Raw genomic sequence first — 22521 nt, forward strand, 5'->3', positions numbered from 1 at the left:
TCATATGAAACAGCTGTCTCAACACCAATATGACTAACATGATCTTGTTGTTCTGGATAAGACCAAGGTCACAAGGTATGTGATATGATAATCATGGTGTGATATGAAATACCTTGACATAAGAAATTTATATACAAAATATAAAAGCTCTACTTTAATAGTCCAGGATATATTGAATAGGTCAGATATTTATTAAAAGTAGGTCAAACTTCCAAGGTCACATGGCCAGACTTCAGAGCATAAAAGGTCTTACCATAAAAAGTCTATATACAAAATATGAAAGCTCTATCTTAAATAGTTCAGGAAATATTAATTATGTCAGGATTTTTAAAAAGTAGGTCACAGTCACAAAACCAATCAAGATTGTATCACAAGGTCTTGTCATTAAGAACCTGTATACAAAATATGAAAGCCCTACGTTGCACAGTTCTGAAGATTTTAAAAGGTTACATATTCTTAAAAGCAGGTCAAATTACATGGCCAAAGTTCATAGTATGAAATGAAAGGTCTTGCTATAAGAAATCTATATATAAAGTATGAAAGACCTACCTTGAATAGTTCAGGTGATATTGTATAGGTCAAAGTTTTAAAAAGTAGGTCCAATGTTAAGGTCACACTCCATTCAATAATGAGATCTTGCAATAAAGAATTTATACACAAAATAGTTCCAGATATATCTAATAGGTTGTGTTTTCATAAGAGAAGGTCAAACTCTGAGTTCAAGGTCACAAGAACAAAGGCCATGATATAAAATGAAAGGTCTTGCCATAAGAAATATATTTACAGGATATGAAAGATCTACCTTAAATAGTTCTGGACATCTTATTAGGTCACATTTTTATTAAAAGTAGTTCAAACCTCCAGGTCAAGGTCACAAGATTACACATCATTGCATCACAGAAAGGTCTTTTCATAAAGAATGCCTACAAAGTTTTTCTACTAAGTGATACTACGACCTTGACCTTTGATCGTGAGAAACAATAGGCATCTTCCTCTCATCATGGTGATCAAATGTACCAAGTTGTAAGATCCTGGAGCTTACAATTCATTTCATATTTTGCCTACAAGGTCTGGACAGATGGAGGGACAGAGAGACGGATGACATCACACCATAATATGTTGTCTTTGACGGGCATATAAAAATGGAATGATATTAACATCCATACATGTAGGTGCATACTACAAAATCTTAGAATGTAATACGATTGGTTGTGCAGAAACTTATGACACCACTTTTTAAATGGGGGACATTTGAGGAAAATCTGTAACCGTCCCCGTTACAATTAGAAATTATTGTCTTAATCAAAATTCTAAGAAATATTTCATAAATATCCCCTTCACAACTAGTTGTGCAAGGGATTGATTAATGCTTATTATTAAGATACTATTGCAGATGAAAAGTTTTACAAATGAACTTCTAACAATGTTTATTATTGTTAATGAAGAAAATAACAACAGTTACTTACTGTGTTTCCTGCTAGCTTGTACTGTAATTAAAACAAAAATCAAATATGTAATACCCTGATTTTATCCTATAAGGTTTGTAACTTTGTTAGTGGTAGTCCTATGCTATTTTAATGTATTGTACAGCTGTATCTTTTCATAAAAGCACCAACCTTTCAATTTGATATAACAAGAGGCCTACAGGCTTTATCGGTCATCTAGTTAAAAGTATCACTAGTCTTAAGGGCTACGAAATCTAGAAAAAATTTCCTGTTCTGAATATCTAAGCTAAATTTTAGTATTCAGCAACAATATAAAACAAGATGTGTTCTTAACACTTCAATGCCCTCAAAAGTGCATACACTGATGAAAGGCTTTACATAATATATGTATCAACATTAAAAGAAGTTCTTCAAATCATTATAATAAATTTGACACTACCTAGAAACCAAACCCTTAGCCCCTAGGATCATGAAATTTACAATTTTGTTTAAGGACTACCTATTTCTTCTAAAAAAAAATCCATTTAGTTTCAATAGATGATTACACAGATGTCTGAAATACCTTAGTGGATGCCACATAACAAGCTTTAACTGTCAACACTACAGCATTCATGAGATTCTTAGCAGCCATAATTAGAGAAGTAGCACTGTCCAGCTAAAACAGAATGAAATACATTATAATACCATTATAATAAATTGTAATTCACTATCATGCTAATAACATGTTACATGTGAAGAAATACTGTACTGAATAATGCACACAGGTATAATATTAAATATGTGAGTCTCCCCTCTTCTACAAACATTGATCCAATTCCCATGAAGACAAATCTAAAAAAGCTTTATATAAATTGACAATAATTTCACCATGACATGCATGATTTATAATATGGCTTGGTGCATGTTGTTTAAGCTGCAATAGTTGCTTTATGACTTCCACACCAAGCCCATTTCACCGAGAACATACACCACCTTAACACCTTGTGAACCAAATAACTATGTCACAACACTTTGTGTTCAGAATCATTGTTGAAACAATCAAATTTAACCTCGTTATTTCGTTTCAAAGATGAGAATAATAACGATGATCTTAGGAAAGGAAAAAGACATACATGTACAATGTATTAAGGTAAATGATATGATTAGCCTTACCCCTGACACAATTAATTCTCCGCTGACATTTTGAACATCGGCTTTGACCTTGCTGGTTATATTTAACTGTTGGCAGTACAGAGCAATTCGTTGTAGGTAAGCTAACAAATCTTTCTTTGATGCTGAGTCTGGACACTGAAAAAGTTTAATGGATAATGAAAGAAAATTGCAATATTTAAATTGGACAATACTTTAGAAAACAACAGTCATTTGAGAATTCTTGAGGATATCCATTGCATTCTGTAAAAGGCCTTAACAGTCACCTGAGATGATCGTATAAAATTGAGGTCCAATCGTGAACTTGATTGGGTCAATCTTACCATAACGTATGAGATCGTACCTGAACGGGTGTTCAGATTGTGACACAACGTGACAACAGAAATGTACATATATCTTTCGTGACCTAATGGGATCAAAGTGCAACAAATCGTAAAAGAAAGGATTAACTCGCATAATCTCGTATCAAAACCTTAAATTCCACTAAACTTCTGCGATCAACTATGAATGGTCAATTGTGACGTTCATAAAGGATCGCATGAAAGAGGGAACAGCGCATGAAAGAGGGAACAGCGCATGAATAATTTGTATTGATTTCTTAGCCCTTAGGGTTAGGCAGTTGTACCACTAGAGCTTGAGACCTCTGTTCCACTAACATTACACATTGGTTTTTCCAAGCTAATTTTTGAAAACTGAGACCACCACAGCACACTTCCAACATGTTTGCCTTGGTATGCAGTCACAGGGCAAATGACGTTTAGATGGTTTGTTCATACATTTTCAATTGATTTGTTAACTGTTTCATTTGTTCATGAAATATGGCAGCTAGATACATTAATAACAACTCTCAATAAATGAAATGATAAGGAGCTTGCTGTATTGGTTATTGCATTGCTCAAAAATATTGATTTAAATCGATAATTGGATCCAGTCCTAAAATTTTGGTCTGGGTTACCTGCATCTTCTATATCCATTTATTTTAATTTACCAGTATCATATCAATACCATTAAAGTTCAAAATGTCCAACTGTTAACACATTTAATCACTATGACCATTTTTCCCCATCCTGATACCAAAACCTCCAACTCCTGGGATTATGAAATTTACAATTATGGTAAAAGACAACCTGCTCATTCTGAATATCCATTTAGATTCAATCTAGTATCAGTTGTATTAAAGAAGATGTTTTCTAAAACTACATTTCACTCATAAACACTATATACCAGTTTGGCCCTGCCCTGCAGTCAGAACCTCTACCCCGCGGATCATGAAATTTCTAATGTAAGTAGAGGTCTTCCTGCTCTACATCACTATGCATTTAATTTTTCTTACAGATGTGCAGTTGTAGAGAAGAACTGTTTTAAAACCTGGTCAATTTTTGGCAGTTTTTGCCCAACTCCTATTAGGCCCCAGAGGTGTAGGAGTCCAGAAATTTGCAATTCTTGTTCCTCTTGTCCCAAAGAGGCTTCATACCAAATTTGAAACAAATTGGTATGGTAGTTATCAAGAAGTTAAAAATGTTCACCTGTTAACGCACAATGCACGAGGATTGACACCCACCAATTCCAATATGTTGGAACGAACAGAAAGATCCTATATCTAGAAGCCCTATAGAACTACCTGTTAGTTTTTCTTGTGGTTAAGGTCACGAGGTCAAAAATGTTGGTGTCAAAAGAAAGTATGAAAGCCCTATCACCATCCAAAAGATATGGCAATGCATGGTTAAAGTTTTTGTGGACAAACAGACAAATACAAGAACTATATAATTCACAATGAAATTAAACTATTTTCATCTCATCATAATGTGAATGTACATCAAAATCTACACAATATCATAAACCATGTTCCTTATGGGTATGAATACATCCTACCTGATCAGCAATTTGTTTAGCCAGCTTGTCCAGTCCGATACCAGCTTCTGAAATTTTCTTGGCTGCATTGATAACATCCATTGTGCTCTTTAGTGGACCTCTTCCTCTACAAATTTTAAGTTAAATATCGAGTTAACTACATGTATTTCTACTGTATCACACTCTATATACAGTACATCACTCCAGTTTTATACACCCCAACATGGAAAGCCCATGGTGGAAAATCCACGGCAATCCACATTGTCCTCCGTGTTCCATGGTGTGTGTTATTTGCTGATACACACAGCTTCCTGGTGCTTTGCAGTGGCTATTGGCATCTTACAGGAGATGTGAAAATGTGCTGCAGGCTAAATAATCATGACAAAGGTGAAATTTTATAAAAAATGAAAAATTCAATATTGTTTTTCCTGATATGTATATTGCTTTTCACCTTTTTGAGACAATTCCAACGATACCAAACACTATAAAAACACGTTTCTGAGAAAACCTTTCATCTTAATCCTCTAATCCCTTTCAATTCACAATCTAATTATAATAGGAGTAATAACAGAAACTCATTACTAGTAATGAGTAGGTCTTCTGTTACACTACTTCCGGTACACAGCTTCAAGTTCATACGAGATTAATTCACATAAGTCAGGTGTTTGTGTACAGGATGTCAAGAATTTGGGCATTTCATGAAAATGTTGAGTTTTAAACTTGAAAACATTCCATTTAGCGACGCTGTCCACTTTATTTCTAGGCCTTTTTTAAAAACAATTTAATTCTCTATTAATGTTATCTGCTTCAAACATATGAATGTGAAAAATTAATACATAACGAATGACACAAGTTAAGTCTTATGAAGATGAATCATTTTAAATAGCAAATTCGGAGGCTCCATGGAATTTGTGGAAACACCAGGTAATTACCGAAAATGCCAAGAAATGTACCAAAAATACCAATGTATCATTAAGAAACAATTTACAAATATTGAATGAAATATGGATAATTTCTAGATAATGGAGGGGGGATGATGTTGGCCATGTGAAATACTCAATTAAAAAAAAATCCTGTAGGGATCCGGGTTAGAATAGGTCCTCAAAACCCCTTGCTTGTCGTAAGAGGCAACTAAATGGGGCAGTCCTTCGGATGAGACAGCAAAAACTGAGACCCCGCGTCACAACAGTGTGGCACAATAAAAATCCCTCTCTGCTCAATGGGTATTAGCACCGAGCATAGGCTTAAATTTTGTAACCCTTCACCAGCAATCGTTCCAAACGAGTAAAATATTCTCTCGAGCGACGCTAATTGATATAAAATCAATCATTTCGGAAAATTTATTCTTGATCTTATTAATATTTCTTTTATCACTTTGCTTTGTTTTATCACATATAGGTATATGGTGGCATCTACATGTACATAGGTACATGGTGACATCCATGGAGATCCTCTGTGGACCTAATACTCTAGCTCATTCAGAAAAATAGGACTTCAAAGGTGCTGACAATTTTAAAGATATACCATTACCATATTTTGGACAAAATTTTTCATCCTATATAAAACTCGTGTCGTGAAGTGTGTGTAGATATAATTATCTCATTATACAAAATCCACTCAAGTTTTAAAATATTTGTGAAACATGGTGTCCTGGTAGTGAATTCCACTCCCTATGATTCATTAATATTTATTAGTCATGGAGATCATTGACACACAGAGAGACAGAGTCGATTACTAGAAGCCCCAGTGGTAAAATGACATAACAAACAGATGTCAATGTACATGTATCAAAAAAGTATTAAACAACCAATTCCTACCTTGTAAAATCTGTCATTTCCATCATGATCATACACATCTGTTTAGCCATGACAATAATGTCATTCCCACTGTCATCCCACTTTGCCACCTCACGATCTAATTTCATTTTGTCTGCTAAGAACTCCTGCACATGCTCTTGAATTTTTTCCCGTTCTTCTGGCGGTAACTGTCGCATCATTGCTCGGTCACTCTTGCCCATATCGTCATCCACTCCAGTCATGTAACTTGCTGTTAAGTATACACATGTACATGTATTTTATTGAACTCCTATTTCTTTAGTCATTTATGTATTTTACTGAGCTCCAAAGAACAAAGTATGTTATTAGCCACAAATGGTCGAGAAAATTGACAAGTTTTCAACTATACAGTATTTTGTGTTTATCTCCAATGTTTTGTTTATATGAGGATCAAGGATGATTTGTGCCAATGTACATAAAACTGCCCAAAAAATTTCTGTTTTAAATGTGTCTTGAATGAAGTTTGATCTGTGTTTTGAATAAGTTTAATAAATGCCAAGTATACTATCTCAACTTAAATCAAAGTTATTCATTATTTGATAGCTTTATTACGTCACGAATAAGACTTTTTCCCGCCTTTTTTTCATAAAGAGCTTGATAACTGTTAAATTTCATTCAGATTATTGCTTAGGAAAAGGTGTGTCCATCCATCCAGCAAACTGAAATTAATATATATTGTGTATTAATAGAAGATGAAAAATGTATTTGAATATGAATTTGCTCGATGCATGGGCTGCATGTTTTCTGAAAGGAAAACCCCTTGAATTTATGATTTTTTTCCCATTGATTTTGGCAATTATAGCAATTTTATGACAACTTCACGCTACTGTCGTAAAACACAAAGCAATTTTGGATCTTATCAAACATAGTTTGTATTTGCTTAATATGTATTCCTTATTTGAATGCCAGATTTTGGGACACCTGCTATTGTAGAGAAGATTTTTAAAAATTGGTCAATTTTTGGTAGTTTTTGCCTTGCGCCTAAAGCCCCAGGAGTGCAGAAGTCCTGAAATTTACAATTTATATCCTCCTTACCCCACAGATGCTTCATATCAAATTTGAAAAGAATTGGAATACATGTAGTAGTTATCAAGAAGTTAAAAATGATCAATTGTTAATGAACGACGGATGACAACTGATTGCAATAGGTCACCTGAGTTCACTCAAGTGACCTAATGTAAATATGCATTTGAATATGAATTTGCTCGATGCATGAACTGTAGGTTTTCTGAAAAGAAAACCATCTGAATATATGATTTTTTTCATTGATTTTGGCATTTTTGCAATTTTATGCCAACTTCATGCTCGTATGGTATAACAAAGCAATTTTAGAACAAATTAAACATAGTTTGGGTTTGCTTATTTACTTCTTATTTGAATGCCAGATTTTGGGACTCTTACTGAAATCATCCATTTTCTGGGCCAGATGTCTGCTTCTTTGAAAAGAATTATAAGGGTGGTTATCAAGAAGAAGTTAAAAATATTCAATTGTTAACGCACACTGACGAACACAGACCCATTATAGCAATAGGCCACCTGACCTAAAAATGTCTAAATACACTTTCATTTCAAACAACGATATAACAACTATTTAACACCTGAATCTACAAATTGAGACAATTATTCAAAGTACATAATTATTGACATGGAAAAGTAGACCTTTGAGTCTTGAATCTGCATTGAAAAAAACCAGTTGACACAATATTTCCAGCTCATAACATTTCAAATACTATTAATCTGAATGTAAGCACAAAACTTCATCTCACTTACACTTGCTTCTGGTTTCATAAGGATCATCTTCAACTTCAGAATCTGTTTCCACTTCAGTCTAAAATAATCACAACTTGACATAAACACTTTAACTGATTTAAATTGACATAAACATTTTAACTGATTTAAATTGACATACACACTTTAACTGATTTAAATGTTTTTCAACTTGAATCAAAGTTCATGCAAATAAGCTAAAAGGGTTGACAATGAAGTAAGGGCAACTTTCAAAAGGAAAACCATTTCAATGCCCCAGTCACATTATTTAATACATATAATTTTTATCAATGCATATATTGCATTCAATTTCAAACTGATAGAAATTACAAAATTCCATCCCCTGTCCATTTTGTAACCAATTCTCTACAATTAAAGAACTAAAACTAACCCTGTCCAGCAACACTGCCTGTCTAATATCTCTTACTCCATCATACACAAGTCTGCTAGCATCAATGAACTCATTCTCATCCACTTCTCGAGGAGGATTGTAACTGAGAGCATCCACAGCAATCTCCACCTTCTCAGCAAAGTTAGGCATAACTGAAATACAGGACACAAATGCAATTAATGGAGTGTACTTGGGCTGAAATGATAAATCATAATATTGATAGTCAATTGTAGGCAGAGTTCCTAAATGGCACCAGCCCACAGGGTATACTAGTAAATTTTGAATGTGACCGGTAAAATTGAAATTTCTATTGTTCCAAATGTATGATCAATTTCATATTCTGATGTGTAGAAATATGATCTCGAAACTAATAAACATTTTTCACAATACCGGAATATTTCAAATTACGATTAAAAGCAAGCTAATTCAGGGAATCTATGTCCCCCCCCCCCCCCCCCCCCCCCCACTTAAGTACAGAAAAGTGAGTGGAATAACTTAAACAAAAGGCCCATCGGCCACATCGCTAAACTTGGCCACTTTGGCCCTGCCACTGTTCAAGGTCACAAGGTCCAACACCAAAGTATAACAAGGTCTTGCCATAAAGAATCTATATACAAACAAGAAATGTTTCAGAGATACATGTATATATGTCCATTAGGTGCAATATCGAGAAGGGTTATATACATGTATTTGATTTATATTAGTGCCTAAACAATCCCAAGATACTGAACGAACAATATCTTCCTATATCCAAAGTGGATTGACCTTTGACCATGTCAACTCTAATCAACAGGGTCATATATTCCTTAGGATGTACCAGTGTACCAAGTTTGGTGTCAATTAAACAAAAATTATTCTAAAAATAAAGGAGACAATATATTACTATGTCCAGTTTCACCCTTGACCATTGACCATGTGAACTCAAAAGTAATAGGGGTCATCTACTCTTTATGATGTAACAGTGTACATGTCCCAAGTTTGATGTCTGTCAAGCAAAGGGTTCTCAACATACTGTAGTTAGCAGACAGTATCTTCACAATTCAATAGTGGATTGATCCTTGACCTTTGACCATGTGATATCAAAATCAATACAGGTCATCCACTCCTAAAGATGCATTAGTGTATTAAGTTTGATGCCTGTCAAGCAATGGGTTCTCAAGATATTGAGTGGACAGTACAATGTACATGTATCTCCCAGTGTCAAGAGTGGATTGACCCTTGACCTCAAAATCAATAGCGGTCCTCTTCTCATAAACAAACCACACATGAATATCATTAAGAGATCAAGTGAATGGATCTTAAGATATTGAGCAGAAAACATGTGGTCTATCGACCGATCGACTGACAGGCGCAAAGCAATATGCCCCTCTTCTTTGAAGGGGGGTATGGATATGAAAACCCTACCTTAAATAGTACTGGATACTTTAAAGGTTTTGTTTTCTTAAACAGTAGGTCAAACTCCAAGTTTGAAGTCACAATGTCAAACGACATGTTATGAAATGAAAGGCATTGCCACATTAGAAATCTATATACAAGATATGAAAGATATACCTTAAATAGTTCAGGACATATTGAATAGGTAAGATTTTTATTACCTAACAAACTTCCAGGTCTAGGTCAAAAGATCACACACCATTGGATCACATGAAAGGTCATGTCATAAAGGCGTATACAAAATATAAAAGCCCTTTATAGCTACATGTAGCTTAAATTAGAGTTCAAGAGATATTTTTAAAGATATTTCCTATGCATATCAGCATATAATACTTATAATACTTTGTTCCCCTATTCTGCACTACATGTATGTCAGAGAGCTTCATGAAAATTTCAACTTTTCTGGCCCAATGATTCTTGAGAAGATTTTTAAAGATTTTCCCTGTATATTTGCATGTAAAATTTGGATCTCTTAATGTGGCCCCATCCTTACCCTGAGGGCCATGATTATAACAAATTTGAGTCTGAACTATGTCAGGAAGCTTTCATGTAAATTTTAACTTTTTTGGCCCAGTGGTTTTTGAGAAGATTTTTGATATATGGAAAAAAACTTTTCAAAAACTGTTAAAATTAACTTTTTACTTACATGTACATGTATAGAAGGTATATGTTCTGAGTGACCTTGACCTTTTTAAAATGACCTTGGTCTGCAAGTCCTTGTCTCAAGGAATATTTGTGATCAGTTATGATCAATTTTTGATGAAAGGTTTAGAAGATAGGAACTTTATTGTCAAAAACTGTTGAAATAAGGAAATTTTATATCATCTGAGTGATTCTGACTTTTCCAAAATGACCTTGAAAGACCTTGGTCCAAAATTCCTTGTCTCAAAGAACATTTGTGATCAATTATATCAATTTCTGATGAAAAGTTTAGGAGATATGAGCTCGGACGGACAGACAGACTGATATGATGGCAACTATATGCTGCCCCGAAATTTTTCGGGGAGCAGAAAAATAGTTTTAGTGACCAGGACTTCATTTAAAATACAGGAATGTGACGAAATTGAAATGAACGACAACTTTGTTGAAGTTGATATCTGGACATCTTGTAAATTTCTTTGCATGACACAGTAGTAAATTAAAGTTTATTAAGTTCTGTGCAATGGTGTATCTCTAAGTTATTGTACACTTGATTTCAAAGAAAAATGCTTTATACTGGTAATCTAAAAAAAAAAAGAAGTTTCTTTTCTCAAATCATTCATTACCTTGGTCCCTCAGCATCACAACAGCCTCCATCACCCTGTCAACATATGTCCCTGCCTCATAATTCTCCATTTCTGACGTGACTACATTACACACACGAGACGATCTTCCTCTGATGGCCCCTGCAGTTCGGTCAAGTGTGTCGGCATCTCCTTCTTGTAAAGCCACTACACACTTGTTTACATCTTCAAGGATATGGCTCTCTAAAAAAATTGTTGAAATGACATGACAAAAATCATATATAAAAAGCTTCTGGTAGACAAACTTCCAGCTGGCATTCACACAGCAGTTTCCATTATTACTATAGAGGTACAGGTGACTTTTGATGGCTCAAACTTCAATCTCTCGAAGTTCTTGATATCTCATAGTGAAATTTGGACCCCCGTAAATCATATTACATTGTTTTTCATTCTTGATCTCTCAAAGTGGTGGTAGCGTACACACCATCAAATCAAGCATAAAATTATTTCTGCTTGGACCTTGCCTAGATAATGGTGAATGCTTAGGGATAGTTTGGCCGTGTTGATGGGATTTTACACATCACGTGGGCTTCGATTTGAGGTGGAAAGTTATAATTGTTTTACAAGTTTAAGTTCTTTTTTACTTCAAGCTTACAGCTAATCAGTACAATATTACAAACAAGATAAACATGGCGGTGGTACATTTACTGTTTGATAGGTCAGTTTACACCCGACACCTGTACTTCATCACTGATTTACAATTCAACTTTAAATAGAATTCACAAATTTGTTTGGACTTGACAAGGAATCGGTAATTCTGAGAAGATAATTCAGAGACATTCCAATGAAACATCATTATTTATAAGAGTTGATGCTTTGTGTAAACCGACTGGAAATTGACAATTTTTCTCTGTATGGTTAGAGACTGTGAAACTTTAATGTTATTTATATGAGAAATTTATCTTGTATATTTGTACAAGTACGACTATTGTAGAATAAACAAGAGGCCCACAGGCCTTATTGGTCATCTGAGTATTTAGTTATAAGTATCGAATGTGCCTATATATAGACTTGCCCATTTGACTTTTGCATTACATACTTTACAAACAGCGACAGACTTGTCTATTTCATTCATCCTCTTATCTTCCTTGAAGCTAAACTGCACTCAAACATCAACTTTTGCCTTGCTTTTTGGCATGATCATGAAACTTTCTGCCATTTTAAACTTTGAATTTTATTTTAGGAATCTCAATCTTGTAACTAATTAATTCCAAGTCCAGGCATTTTGCTGGTATATCGGTACTGAAAACATGACAGGATGTTTTGTGTCAACGAATCACAATACACCACAATATCCATATAACTGTGCAGCCCTATAAAACACTGAAGCTACTTATGCACTCACCAGACACAGCTAAGAAATCATGAATGGTTGTAATATCATCGACAGCATCTGTAAGAATTCGAACTTCTCTCTCCCAAGCGTCCTTGAACACATCCATGTTCTCCTGGGCTACCTTGGACCTTGGGCGACTTGCAAGAACACGGGCTGCATTGATTACCTAGAAACCAGAAACTTCATTATTACAGAAACAGTTTTATAATGACCCCTCATCTCCAACTCCCCCCATCCTTACCCTCATTATATTATTACCAACAGTAACTAATAACAAACCTGTGGACAAAGGCTTTCTAGCTCAGCCGCTGTCATTCTCACCATCTTCACCCCTTCTGCATTACTTGACATGGAACATGCTAAGTTAGCCACCTACATAAGAAATAAAATCTGTAATAACATGTGCCACTATTATGCACTTGCACTATGTTTATCACTTACAAATGTTGTGGCCAAGTTACAGAAAACTTAGGTACATACATGTATCCCAATCAATTATGATACAGACCCTGAAGCGTAGTACTACACCAAATGAGTCATTCCATTACTGTTCCATTCTTGACTAGAATCGTTCTATTACCAGACCAAACTATTCCGTTCAAACTGTGCAGTGTTCCATTCCCAGACAAACTACTCCATTCTCATCTAAAACCATTCATTCCTAACCATTTGTTCATGCATGGTCATCCATTGTTGGTTGTGAATTGTTTGTACTTATGGCATTTGAGCTAGGAGGGATCTTTATCATGCCACACCTGCTGTGACATAGGGCCTCAGTATTTGCAGTCTCATTCGAAGGACTGCCCAATTTAGTAGCCTCTTATGACAATTAAGATGTACTGACGACCTGTTCTAACCCAGATCTCCATGCTCATTTGGAACTCAGCTAGCATTATCAAGCACTGTTGACCATCATGGCACTCAGTCAGGGATGAAGAAGACGAAATAAATTTGTTGATGAAAAGAGCAAAAACAATTGCGCAGTTGGAGTTTTTTTCTGGATCGAATAGCAAAGGGGTTTTGGACCCCCCCCCCCCCCCCCCCCACCACCACCACCACCACAAAAAAAAACAAAAACAAGAAAGAAAAAAAAAAAAAAAAAACAGATATGCCCCCCATGGTGCAAAATTGAAAAGGGTTATAATACATGCATCATTTAATTGATAGTAGTGCCAAAATAATTCAAGATATTGAGCGGACAATATCTTCCTATGTCCAGAGTGGATTGATTATTGCATGACCATATGACCTAAAAATAAAAAGGGGTCATCTATTCCTCAGGAAGTACCAGTGTACCAAGTTTGGTGTCAATCAAGCAAATGATTCTTATCAAAAACATATAAGAGACAATATTACATATTACTAAGTCTAATTTCACCCTTGACCTTTGACCATGTTAACCCAAAATTAATATGGGTCTGACACCTTAAACTTGATTTTGTTGAATAGGTTTCCACATCATCTACAATTTTTGTTTTACAATAAGTGACAAAACATTTTCAGTTTTCGACATATATAATACATGTATATATACATGTATATAAATGTATATACTTGTATAATATATGTATGATATATCTAGTTTTAGGGGCCAGCTTCTAAATTCCTTGATATAAGCAAGACAAAATTTGATGGTGGCATATTGTTTATAGCTAATCCTTGTCTGGTGTTTAAGCAAGTGATGAAGTGTTGCATCTCCTTTTGTACAGCACAGCAAATCTTTTAAATTTTGAACTAATGCAGGCAACTTTTTTGAACTCGAATGTGTCAAATACTCGGGATATGTCAAAGTGAGTTGCTAGTCCCCTTTATGATTCGGGAAACCTTGGGTATCTTGTACAGGAAAAGTTAAAATTTCAGTTCCAAGCACAATATTTATCTGATTTATTTATATTGCAATCAGGCTAATTTTCCACATTGTTGAACATAATGGTATATCAGGTGGGAGATTACCCAACACATCTCAAAGTCTGTCAAAATTCACACTTTTGAAAAGAACGGACTTGATTCCATGATTCTTGATTTTGTTGAATAAACATTGTATTAAACTGGTCTACCATATTAAAATGACTTGTATGCTGTATTCATTCTGATTGTTGCACATTTTATTTTTCCTTTGTTTAATAATAGCCTGTATTCATCCAAGATGACACAAAATAGCATAGAATAAGTCTTCATAGTGATCCTGCATTAAAACATACTCTGCATTTCCATTTCTTTTATATACCGTACCCTTATCTCCGCCTCCGCCAGAAAAACCAAATGTCTAATAGTAACACCATCAGTGTAAACAAGTGTAATCAAGAATCACTAAAAAGGGTGGAGATGTTAAAACTAACATATCAGTACATTATCTAACAATTTTATTTTTATATGATCGGAAAGGAAGCCGATAAAAAGTCGAAGATTATTCTCAGTTTTGTTTACGGAAAAATGATAATATCGGACAACAGTTGTTGTACATCGTTGGAACCAACAGTTGTGTAGCTATCTCCAACCAATCAGATTGCAAAGTTCAACACACTAAAGAGTGAATTTTTCAGTGTTCTGTCCCACAGGAGGTAAGGCATAGCGATACCGACTGTGGGTTACCAACGATGTTGTCGAAAAGAGAATTACTTTCAATATGCCACCAGAGGGCGTAGTACATTACAGAACACATCAGAAAAAATAAATCTGGGTAGAACATTGCGATATAATGAAAATGAATTTGAGTGAAGCATGATAAGTACTGCGGATTACAAAGTTACTGTAAACATTAATGTTATTTTTTCTAATTTCTTTGTTTTTATAATTAAACATAATATTTTGACACGACCAGTCAGGCTACCACTGTATTCACACATGCTAAATATTTAAGTCCCATCTCTAAAATTTTCAAAGTTTAAAATTGTGACAGAAAAACAAAGTAAAACAAATCCCTAAGCGTTATTTTCCTTTGCAGACAATGCCAAATTGCACATCTGCATTTTAAGGCATCGATCTACATGTACATAAAATACTGTAAATGTATTACATTTGGCTGTGTATTCTATTTAGCGCCTTTGGCGGAACGCAGCTTCCGCTAAATCAAGTACATCGCTAAATGCCATCCGTAAATCTAGATGTTTAAAGTAATTCAGGAATGCGCTAAATCAAATCTACGCTAACTTGTTGAAAAAACGATTTCCGCCAAATATCGTACACGCCAAATATAGTACGTTTACAGTAATATTTTAACTTCTTTGATTCCATGCAATTTCCCCATTCAAACATTTCTGTCAGCTACAGTATATACTTACCTCCACAAGTTTGTTAGCATGGTCTGCAAACACTTGGGCATACTCCTCCACCCCTTTCTCATCTCCAGCTTTGGCGGCCTCAATCAGCACCAGGAGCGGAACATTGGTTTCCAGGAAGGAGTCGGATACATGATCCACCACTGCTTTTCTCAACTACAATTAACAAGAGATACATGATCCACCACTGCTTTTCTCAACTACAATTAACAAGAGATACATGATCCACCACTGCTTTTCTCAACTACAATTAACAAGAGGACAGCAGGCTTCATCAGTCATACATTTAACTACAATTAACAAGAGGACAGCAGGCTTCATCACAACTACAATTAACAAGAGGACAACAGGCTTCATCAGTCATACATTTAGTAGTTAAAAGTATCACTAGCCCCAAGGGCTAAGAAATCTATCATAAATTTTCTATTCTGAATATTTAAGCTAAATTCTAATATTCGGCAGCACTATAAAACAAGATGTGTTCTTAAAACATAAATGCCCCTGAACGTGCCAATACTGATGAAAAACTTTATACAAGAGGCTCAATCCGTAACCTGAGTATTAGTTATAAGTTTGAAACTAGCTGTAAAATTAGCTACATATATGCAGGGCTGACTGTTTGTAAAAATTGTCATCCCTGCCAAAGACTTACTACCCCTGAGAAAATAACCCCTATTTAAAAAATTTTATCTAGTGAAAATATCAACACATCTGGCTGGGCGTCTCTACAAAGAAATTTGTTCACCTGCAGCAAAATGTATCCATATCAAGTGGTTGGACACACAGTTATTTCAAACACTGCTAACATGGAGACAAAAAGTCACAAGCATGCTAAGAAATGTGTCACTGAGCTGCACAGTTATATACACACAGTGCATAAAGGCATACCTGCAATTCTGTGATTTTATGAGAGCAGAAATGTGTGTTGAATGGTGTTAGAGGGACTTGCAATTCATTGATACCTAACCTGCTGTCCTCTTTGTGCTTTCCCATATCACCTCAAAATATATGGTTACTTCTCATGTATACATGTACTGGTAGTAGGTATATGGTTTTGTGTTAGGTTTTTATACCTGTCGTTTCAGTAGGTACACGATTTTGTATTAGGTCTTTATACCTGTCGTTTCAGTAGGTATACGGTTTTATATTAGGTCTTTATACCTGTCGTTTCAGGTCCTTAGTCTTTCGCTCCATGTTATCTATGGCTCTCTGCAAATCTTCGCTCTTCTCACTTCTTCCAGACTGACAAAAGAAATAAAAATTCTATAATACAACTACAACTATTCTAACGGGAACAATACCCCCACATAGCACACTGAATGGTGGGAAATACTGAATTTGTTTTCATTGAAGAATAACGAATCCCTTTGACATTAAGAAGAACTATACTTTCTTGTGAGTAATTAATGTAAAATGCAAGACTATATATTCTGCAGTAGAGTGTTACTCAGATTATTTTAAGATCTGCTTAATATAACTTCTCAATATGATTTCATGGATAACTATTCAACATACATTAGACAGTAAACGACATATCTTTTATTAACAAAATCAAATTCACAGATAGATGGGCAGGCAGAGAAATGGAATGAAGATTCCATTATACCCACTCCTAAAGCTATGCAGTAGTCTCTGTGAGAGAACAAATCATTACAAAATATAAAGGAATTCATGAAGGAGTCCATAAAGTTGAAAGATTGAGGCTCATTGGGCCACATCACTCACTTGATACACTTTGGCCCTGCAATTGTTCAGCTGTTGTGATTTTCAAAAGATCTTTTTTGCCCATGAATTTTTTTTTACCCCATATTGTGTTCCCAACCTAGTCCCAAAGGACCACAACATAACTGAAAACTAATTCACATTACACAGAGATGCATCAACACCAATATGACCAACACTATGTTGTTGCTCTGGATAAGATCAAGCTCACAAGATCATCATCACTATGCATTTACGGCCAGTTGCGTATCTTTAAATCGGGTAAGAATGGCTCAGCAGCTGATCTGCAGCTCACGCAAGCCAGGTTTAAATGTGGGACGAGTCGGGTTTACCTGAGAAGGAATTCTGTTGCATGTAATAAAACTGAGTAAGGCTTACCAAATCTGGACTTGCTCATCGAAGTAAGATGTCGAGAGCTATAGTAAGCCAGCAAATTCCACAGCACTTGAAAAGTCAGTATTACATTTTGTACTTGAGAACTTAATTAATTTAAAAAGGATCTCATTTAAAACAAACAGAATGATGGCAAAATGGCAATTTCGAAAACTGCAAAATGGGAAAACATTGCAGTAAATTTAAACCCCTAACCATGAGGTCCATTAATGAATCTGAGACCTACTGATCTGTCCAAATGTAATAACAATCTTGCACAAGATACTTTTGATCAATTCTTTAAAGTTTTAAACTAGCTATATATTTGTGTATCCCAAACAAACCATCGTTTACAGTCAACAAAACTCTGGTAGCTTGATAATTACTCAGTTGTATTTGAAGTTTAATCAAAGGAGACACTGAATGCGATGAATTCTGCAAAATACCATCATCGATCTCACAATTCATCAATTGAAAACCAGTTCTTTGGTAAGCCAAATTTTGTATTCTTAAAATATGAAATACTGTTAGACTTAATGAATTTTTCAAAATTTTTTCATTTCTTATCAGACTGAGTGTATCTACATCAAAACAATAAAAAATATCCAAATATTCCAGCATTATTCAAGATGAACGATGCAAAATCAGATTTAAACCCCCTCTACCCCAGGTTCAGAATTTACAGTAAATATGAGCCGTACTCACGTGCAAGCCTTACCTGTGTGCAATGAGTGAAGTTCAACTTGGATTTAAACCTCAAATTAATGATCCGAGGTTTAAATAAATCTGATATACGCAACCGGCCGTTAGTTTTTCTGAAGAGATATGCAGTTGTAGAGAAGATTTTTTTTTTTTGAAAGTAGATGAATTTTTGGCAGATTTTGCCCAGCCCCTAAGGCCCCAAGGGTGCAGGAGTCCTGAAATTACAATTTATGCCCCCTTGTCCCAAAGATGCTTCATACCAAATTTAGAAAGAATTGGAATGATAGTTAAAAATGTTCAATTGTTAATGCACGGTGGACAATGCATGTTGCATGACGACGGACGCAGACCAATTGCAATAGGTCGCCTGAGTTTACTCAGGTAACCTAAATATCTCAATCAAAATAGCAAGTGCACAACTTCATTATTCATATAAGTTATACAACACAAGGTTTTAATCAAATTTGTTCATTGGTGTTAAAGATATACTCTGGACAAATGATGTCTATGGACTAACATGGTGATTCCAGTATACCCCCTAAACTCATTTGAGGAAGGGTATACTAACATTCCATAAAAATAAGACATTTCTTGCATTTGTGTTACCTGAATGATATGATTATCAATTGATATGCAAGTCTATATAAAATCTTGTTTCACAAATTTGCATGCATACTTCTTACATGCTTGTAAATGTTCTATGTTAAAACAAATTATAGAAAAATCTAGAGAAGCACATACTGTAGAAAGGACATCCTAGCAAAGTCTTTCTTGAAGGTCCAAGTGAAATACAGTATATTAATATAAATAAATTGACTTGTTTACTTATGTGCATGCAATTACAATGTATGTCAATATAAGATCAATGCATGGCTATTTTTGTTTTCTGACTATTGAGAATATTGAGAAAGAAAATGACAGCATAAAATGATGTATTGCAATATCTCTACCTTTTCTTCAATATTCAAATTCACTTCAAAATTTACACATTTTCAACCTCGAACTTTAATGTTAAATGTCATAGGATCCCAAGGTTTTGGAGGCATCAAATGAAGTAAGATTTTTCTGTGTCTGTGTTACTCAGAGATTTTCTATTACTTGATCAAACAACAGTGTACAGGTGACTCTTGATAACTCAAAATTAAAGGGACCTTAATAAAACTTCACGATCAAGAGATCGAGAGTTAAAGTCTGAGATGAAAATTTGAGTCAAATCCAGAAATTAAAGGTTTGACAATTATGGTTCAGATTTTACAGCAACAGCTAGGAGTGCATATCTACATCCTGGCATTGTTTTGACACATTGTCCTTCATATTTTAGGTGCATGTAATTAATTTCATTTTAAGAAGACAGAACTTTATCTTGCATACATCTGTAGATAAAAAGACTTTTTAAAGTTTATATGCATTCATTTTTTTCCCCTTCTCATATTGGAAATAATTATACATTAAGTGATGGTGTGTATATACGCTACCACCTATTCAAGAGATCGAAAGTGAAAAACAATGAAATTTGTCATGCAGGACCCAAATTTCACTTCGAGAGATTGAGATTGAGAACTTCAAGAGATAGAACATTCAAGAGATCAAGATAATTCGTTTAGTTAAATAGAGAAAACAAGAGTACCACAAATAGTACAATATACGTTTGTTGAAAAGTGTAATTCAATCTGAAAGCATATTATGCACTGTGAATTCATATCCCACATTCTGAATAGAAAAGCCTTACAGTATGTCATGATGCACCAATCTATTTGACATGTGAGACATGTATTTCACTGAGAGGGAGGTTGCAATATCTGCATCCATGATGAGGAAAAGTCCATCAAATTTTTGACCTACTTTTATTCCTCAAATACGTCACATTGTACCAATCAAGTTGAAATGTAAACTGATTATGTAGTTCTCTGAGAGGGAGGTGGTGACAAAATTTCAGGGCAATACCTGTATCCAAAACGAACAAAAATCTAGTAAACTGTTTGGCTTACTAATAGCTCTAAAGTAGGTCACAGACAGATGGACCAATCCAGCTGAAATGCAAACTGAACTTGTATTCCTCCGAGAGGAAGCTTATGACTAAATTTCAGGGCAATATCTGTATCTCTAATGAAAAAAAAGTCTGGAAAACTGTTAGACCTACTTTTACCCATTAAGTAGATCATGGGTGCACCGATCCAGCTGAAAAGCAAACTCACTATTATGCATATTGAGGGAGATGTTATGACCAAATTTAAAAGCTGTACATTCATCCTTTATGGAAAAATGTCTGGAAAACCTCAGACAGAGAGCCAGCTGGACGCTCAGACAGCATCATAACATAATATGTCCCATCTGACAACAGGCGTATAAAAATTGGGACCGTGCATGATTTCACTTTAAGACATTGAGAACTTCAAGGCATCGATAATCACCTGTAAATCGGTCAATTAATATATGAAAGACATTTTTTAAGGATTTCGAATTTGGGGTCATGTTTTTCCATTAAATTTTCAAGTCAACATTTGTGAAAAATGCCAATATAAAAGTGGTTTCATGGGAAATTTTGTGGACAATATGAGCTTTTAGTAAAATAAAACATTTACAAAATAATAGTTTTACAAAATTCCATAACAAAGTTTTTGGAGGTATCCTGTGTTCTTAACAAAAGCATGCTAGAAAGATTTCTCTCATTATCAACTTTGTTTCACCACTCTGACAAAAATTGTTCTTTTTTGTTTTACGAACATGCTATGGCATATGATTCTGATTGGTTGTTTTTAATTTTCAAACTTCTAAACTTTTCCCTTGTATATTTAATTTCAAAATATCATCAAATGCACTTAATTGTGGCTATTGTATGTAAATGTATATTTCAATACTGTAACAGTTGAAGGAGCTGAAGAAAAGATATTTACAAAAAAAAACCTTTCAAGTATATAATGGGAGAAAGAGATCCATTAACACAGTGTCCTTCTTAATAATTGATTTTCTCAAACTCTTGTTTCTTAATATTTCAATTTTCAAGAGACACTTAATAAATTGGCAAGCCTTGTGTCTCTTGAAAAGAACGAGGTACGATTGTGTATATAAAAAGGCCAAAAAATTTCTCTGTTTTAAATGTGTCTTGAATCTAGCTTGATCTGTGAATACATGTATATGCCAACTTAAATCAAAGTTATTGCTTATTTGATAGTATTATTACGTCATGAATAAAACTTTTCCCCGCCTTTTTTCAAAAAGAGCTTGATAACTGTTAAATTTCATCCAGATTATTGCTTAGGAAAAGGTGTGTCCATCCGTCTGTTTGTTTTCTGAAGGGAAACCCCCCTGAATTTATGAATTTTTTCATTGATTTTGACATTTTTGGCAATTTTATGCTAACTCAACACTCCTGTCATACAACACAAAGCAATTTTGGATCAAATTAAATATACATTTTTTGTAGTTTGGATTTGTTGACTGCCAGATTATGGGATTCCTAATGAAATCATCCATTTTCTGGGCCAGATGACTGTAGAAACTGTACCTACTTCTTTAGAACATTAAGAAACGAGATTTAAAAAAAAAAAGATTACTAACTCACACTGGTTATGGGACCTATATACCTTTCAATGAAAGATGATTTCTAATGCACCTATTTCCATCACTGTACAAATGCATTCATTTCATTTCATGACAAACATAAAGTACAGTCCCTGAAACATTTTACTTTCCCATTTTCCCTTTCGTTCACCAAGCATTCAGCATACAATTTCCATTCACACTTTTGCAGTCACCATTCACCAACCACTCACAAAGAGTTCATCGTTCACTCTCCAAGCGTTCATTGTGTGCTCACTGTTCAGCATTCACTAATTGTTCAGTTTTTGTTTCTTCACTGCAATTCGAAACTTGATCAATCCTTCTAACGATGGCAACATGAACAAGAGCCCATATGGGCCACATCACTCAACTAAGTCATCTTGATCTTGGTGTTG

The 22521-nt window shown here is 34.7% G+C and overlaps 1 protein-coding gene across 6 annotated transcripts in view; it reads right to left on the reverse strand.

Moving 5' to 3' along the window:
- Nucleotides 1–22521, reverse strand: part of LOC125657971 (catenin alpha-2-like) — a 41220-nt gene that overhangs the window by 1320 nt on the left and 17379 nt on the right. For all 6 annotated transcript variants that reach the window (XM_056149465.1, XM_056149466.1, XM_056149462.1 and 3 more), the window contains 12 exons: nt 16931–17011; nt 15773–15925; nt 12771–12863; nt 12501–12657; nt 11138–11338; nt 8439–8590; nt 8051–8108; nt 6263–6491; nt 4467–4572; nt 2598–2732; nt 2008–2100; nt 1467–1487 (listed from right to left, as the gene is read on the reverse strand). In XM_056149465.1, the coding sequence (XP_056005440.1) occupies nt 1467–1487; nt 2008–2100; nt 2598–2732; nt 4467–4572; nt 6263–6491; nt 8051–8108; nt 8439–8590; nt 11138–11338; nt 12501–12657; nt 12771–12863; nt 15773–15925; nt 16931–17011 (1479 nt within the window). The remainder of the gene's footprint in view (nt 1–1466; nt 1488–2007; nt 2101–2597; nt 2733–4466; nt 4573–6262; nt 6492–8050; nt 8109–8438; nt 8591–11137; nt 11339–12500; nt 12658–12770; nt 12864–15772; nt 15926–16930; nt 17012–22521) is intronic.

The sequence above is a fragment of the Ostrea edulis genome, chromosome 9, assembly GCF_947568905.1.
Source record: "Ostrea edulis chromosome 9, xbOstEdul1.1, whole genome shotgun sequence".
Lineage (NCBI taxonomy): Eukaryota > Metazoa > Mollusca > Bivalvia > Ostreida > Ostreidae > Ostrea > Ostrea edulis.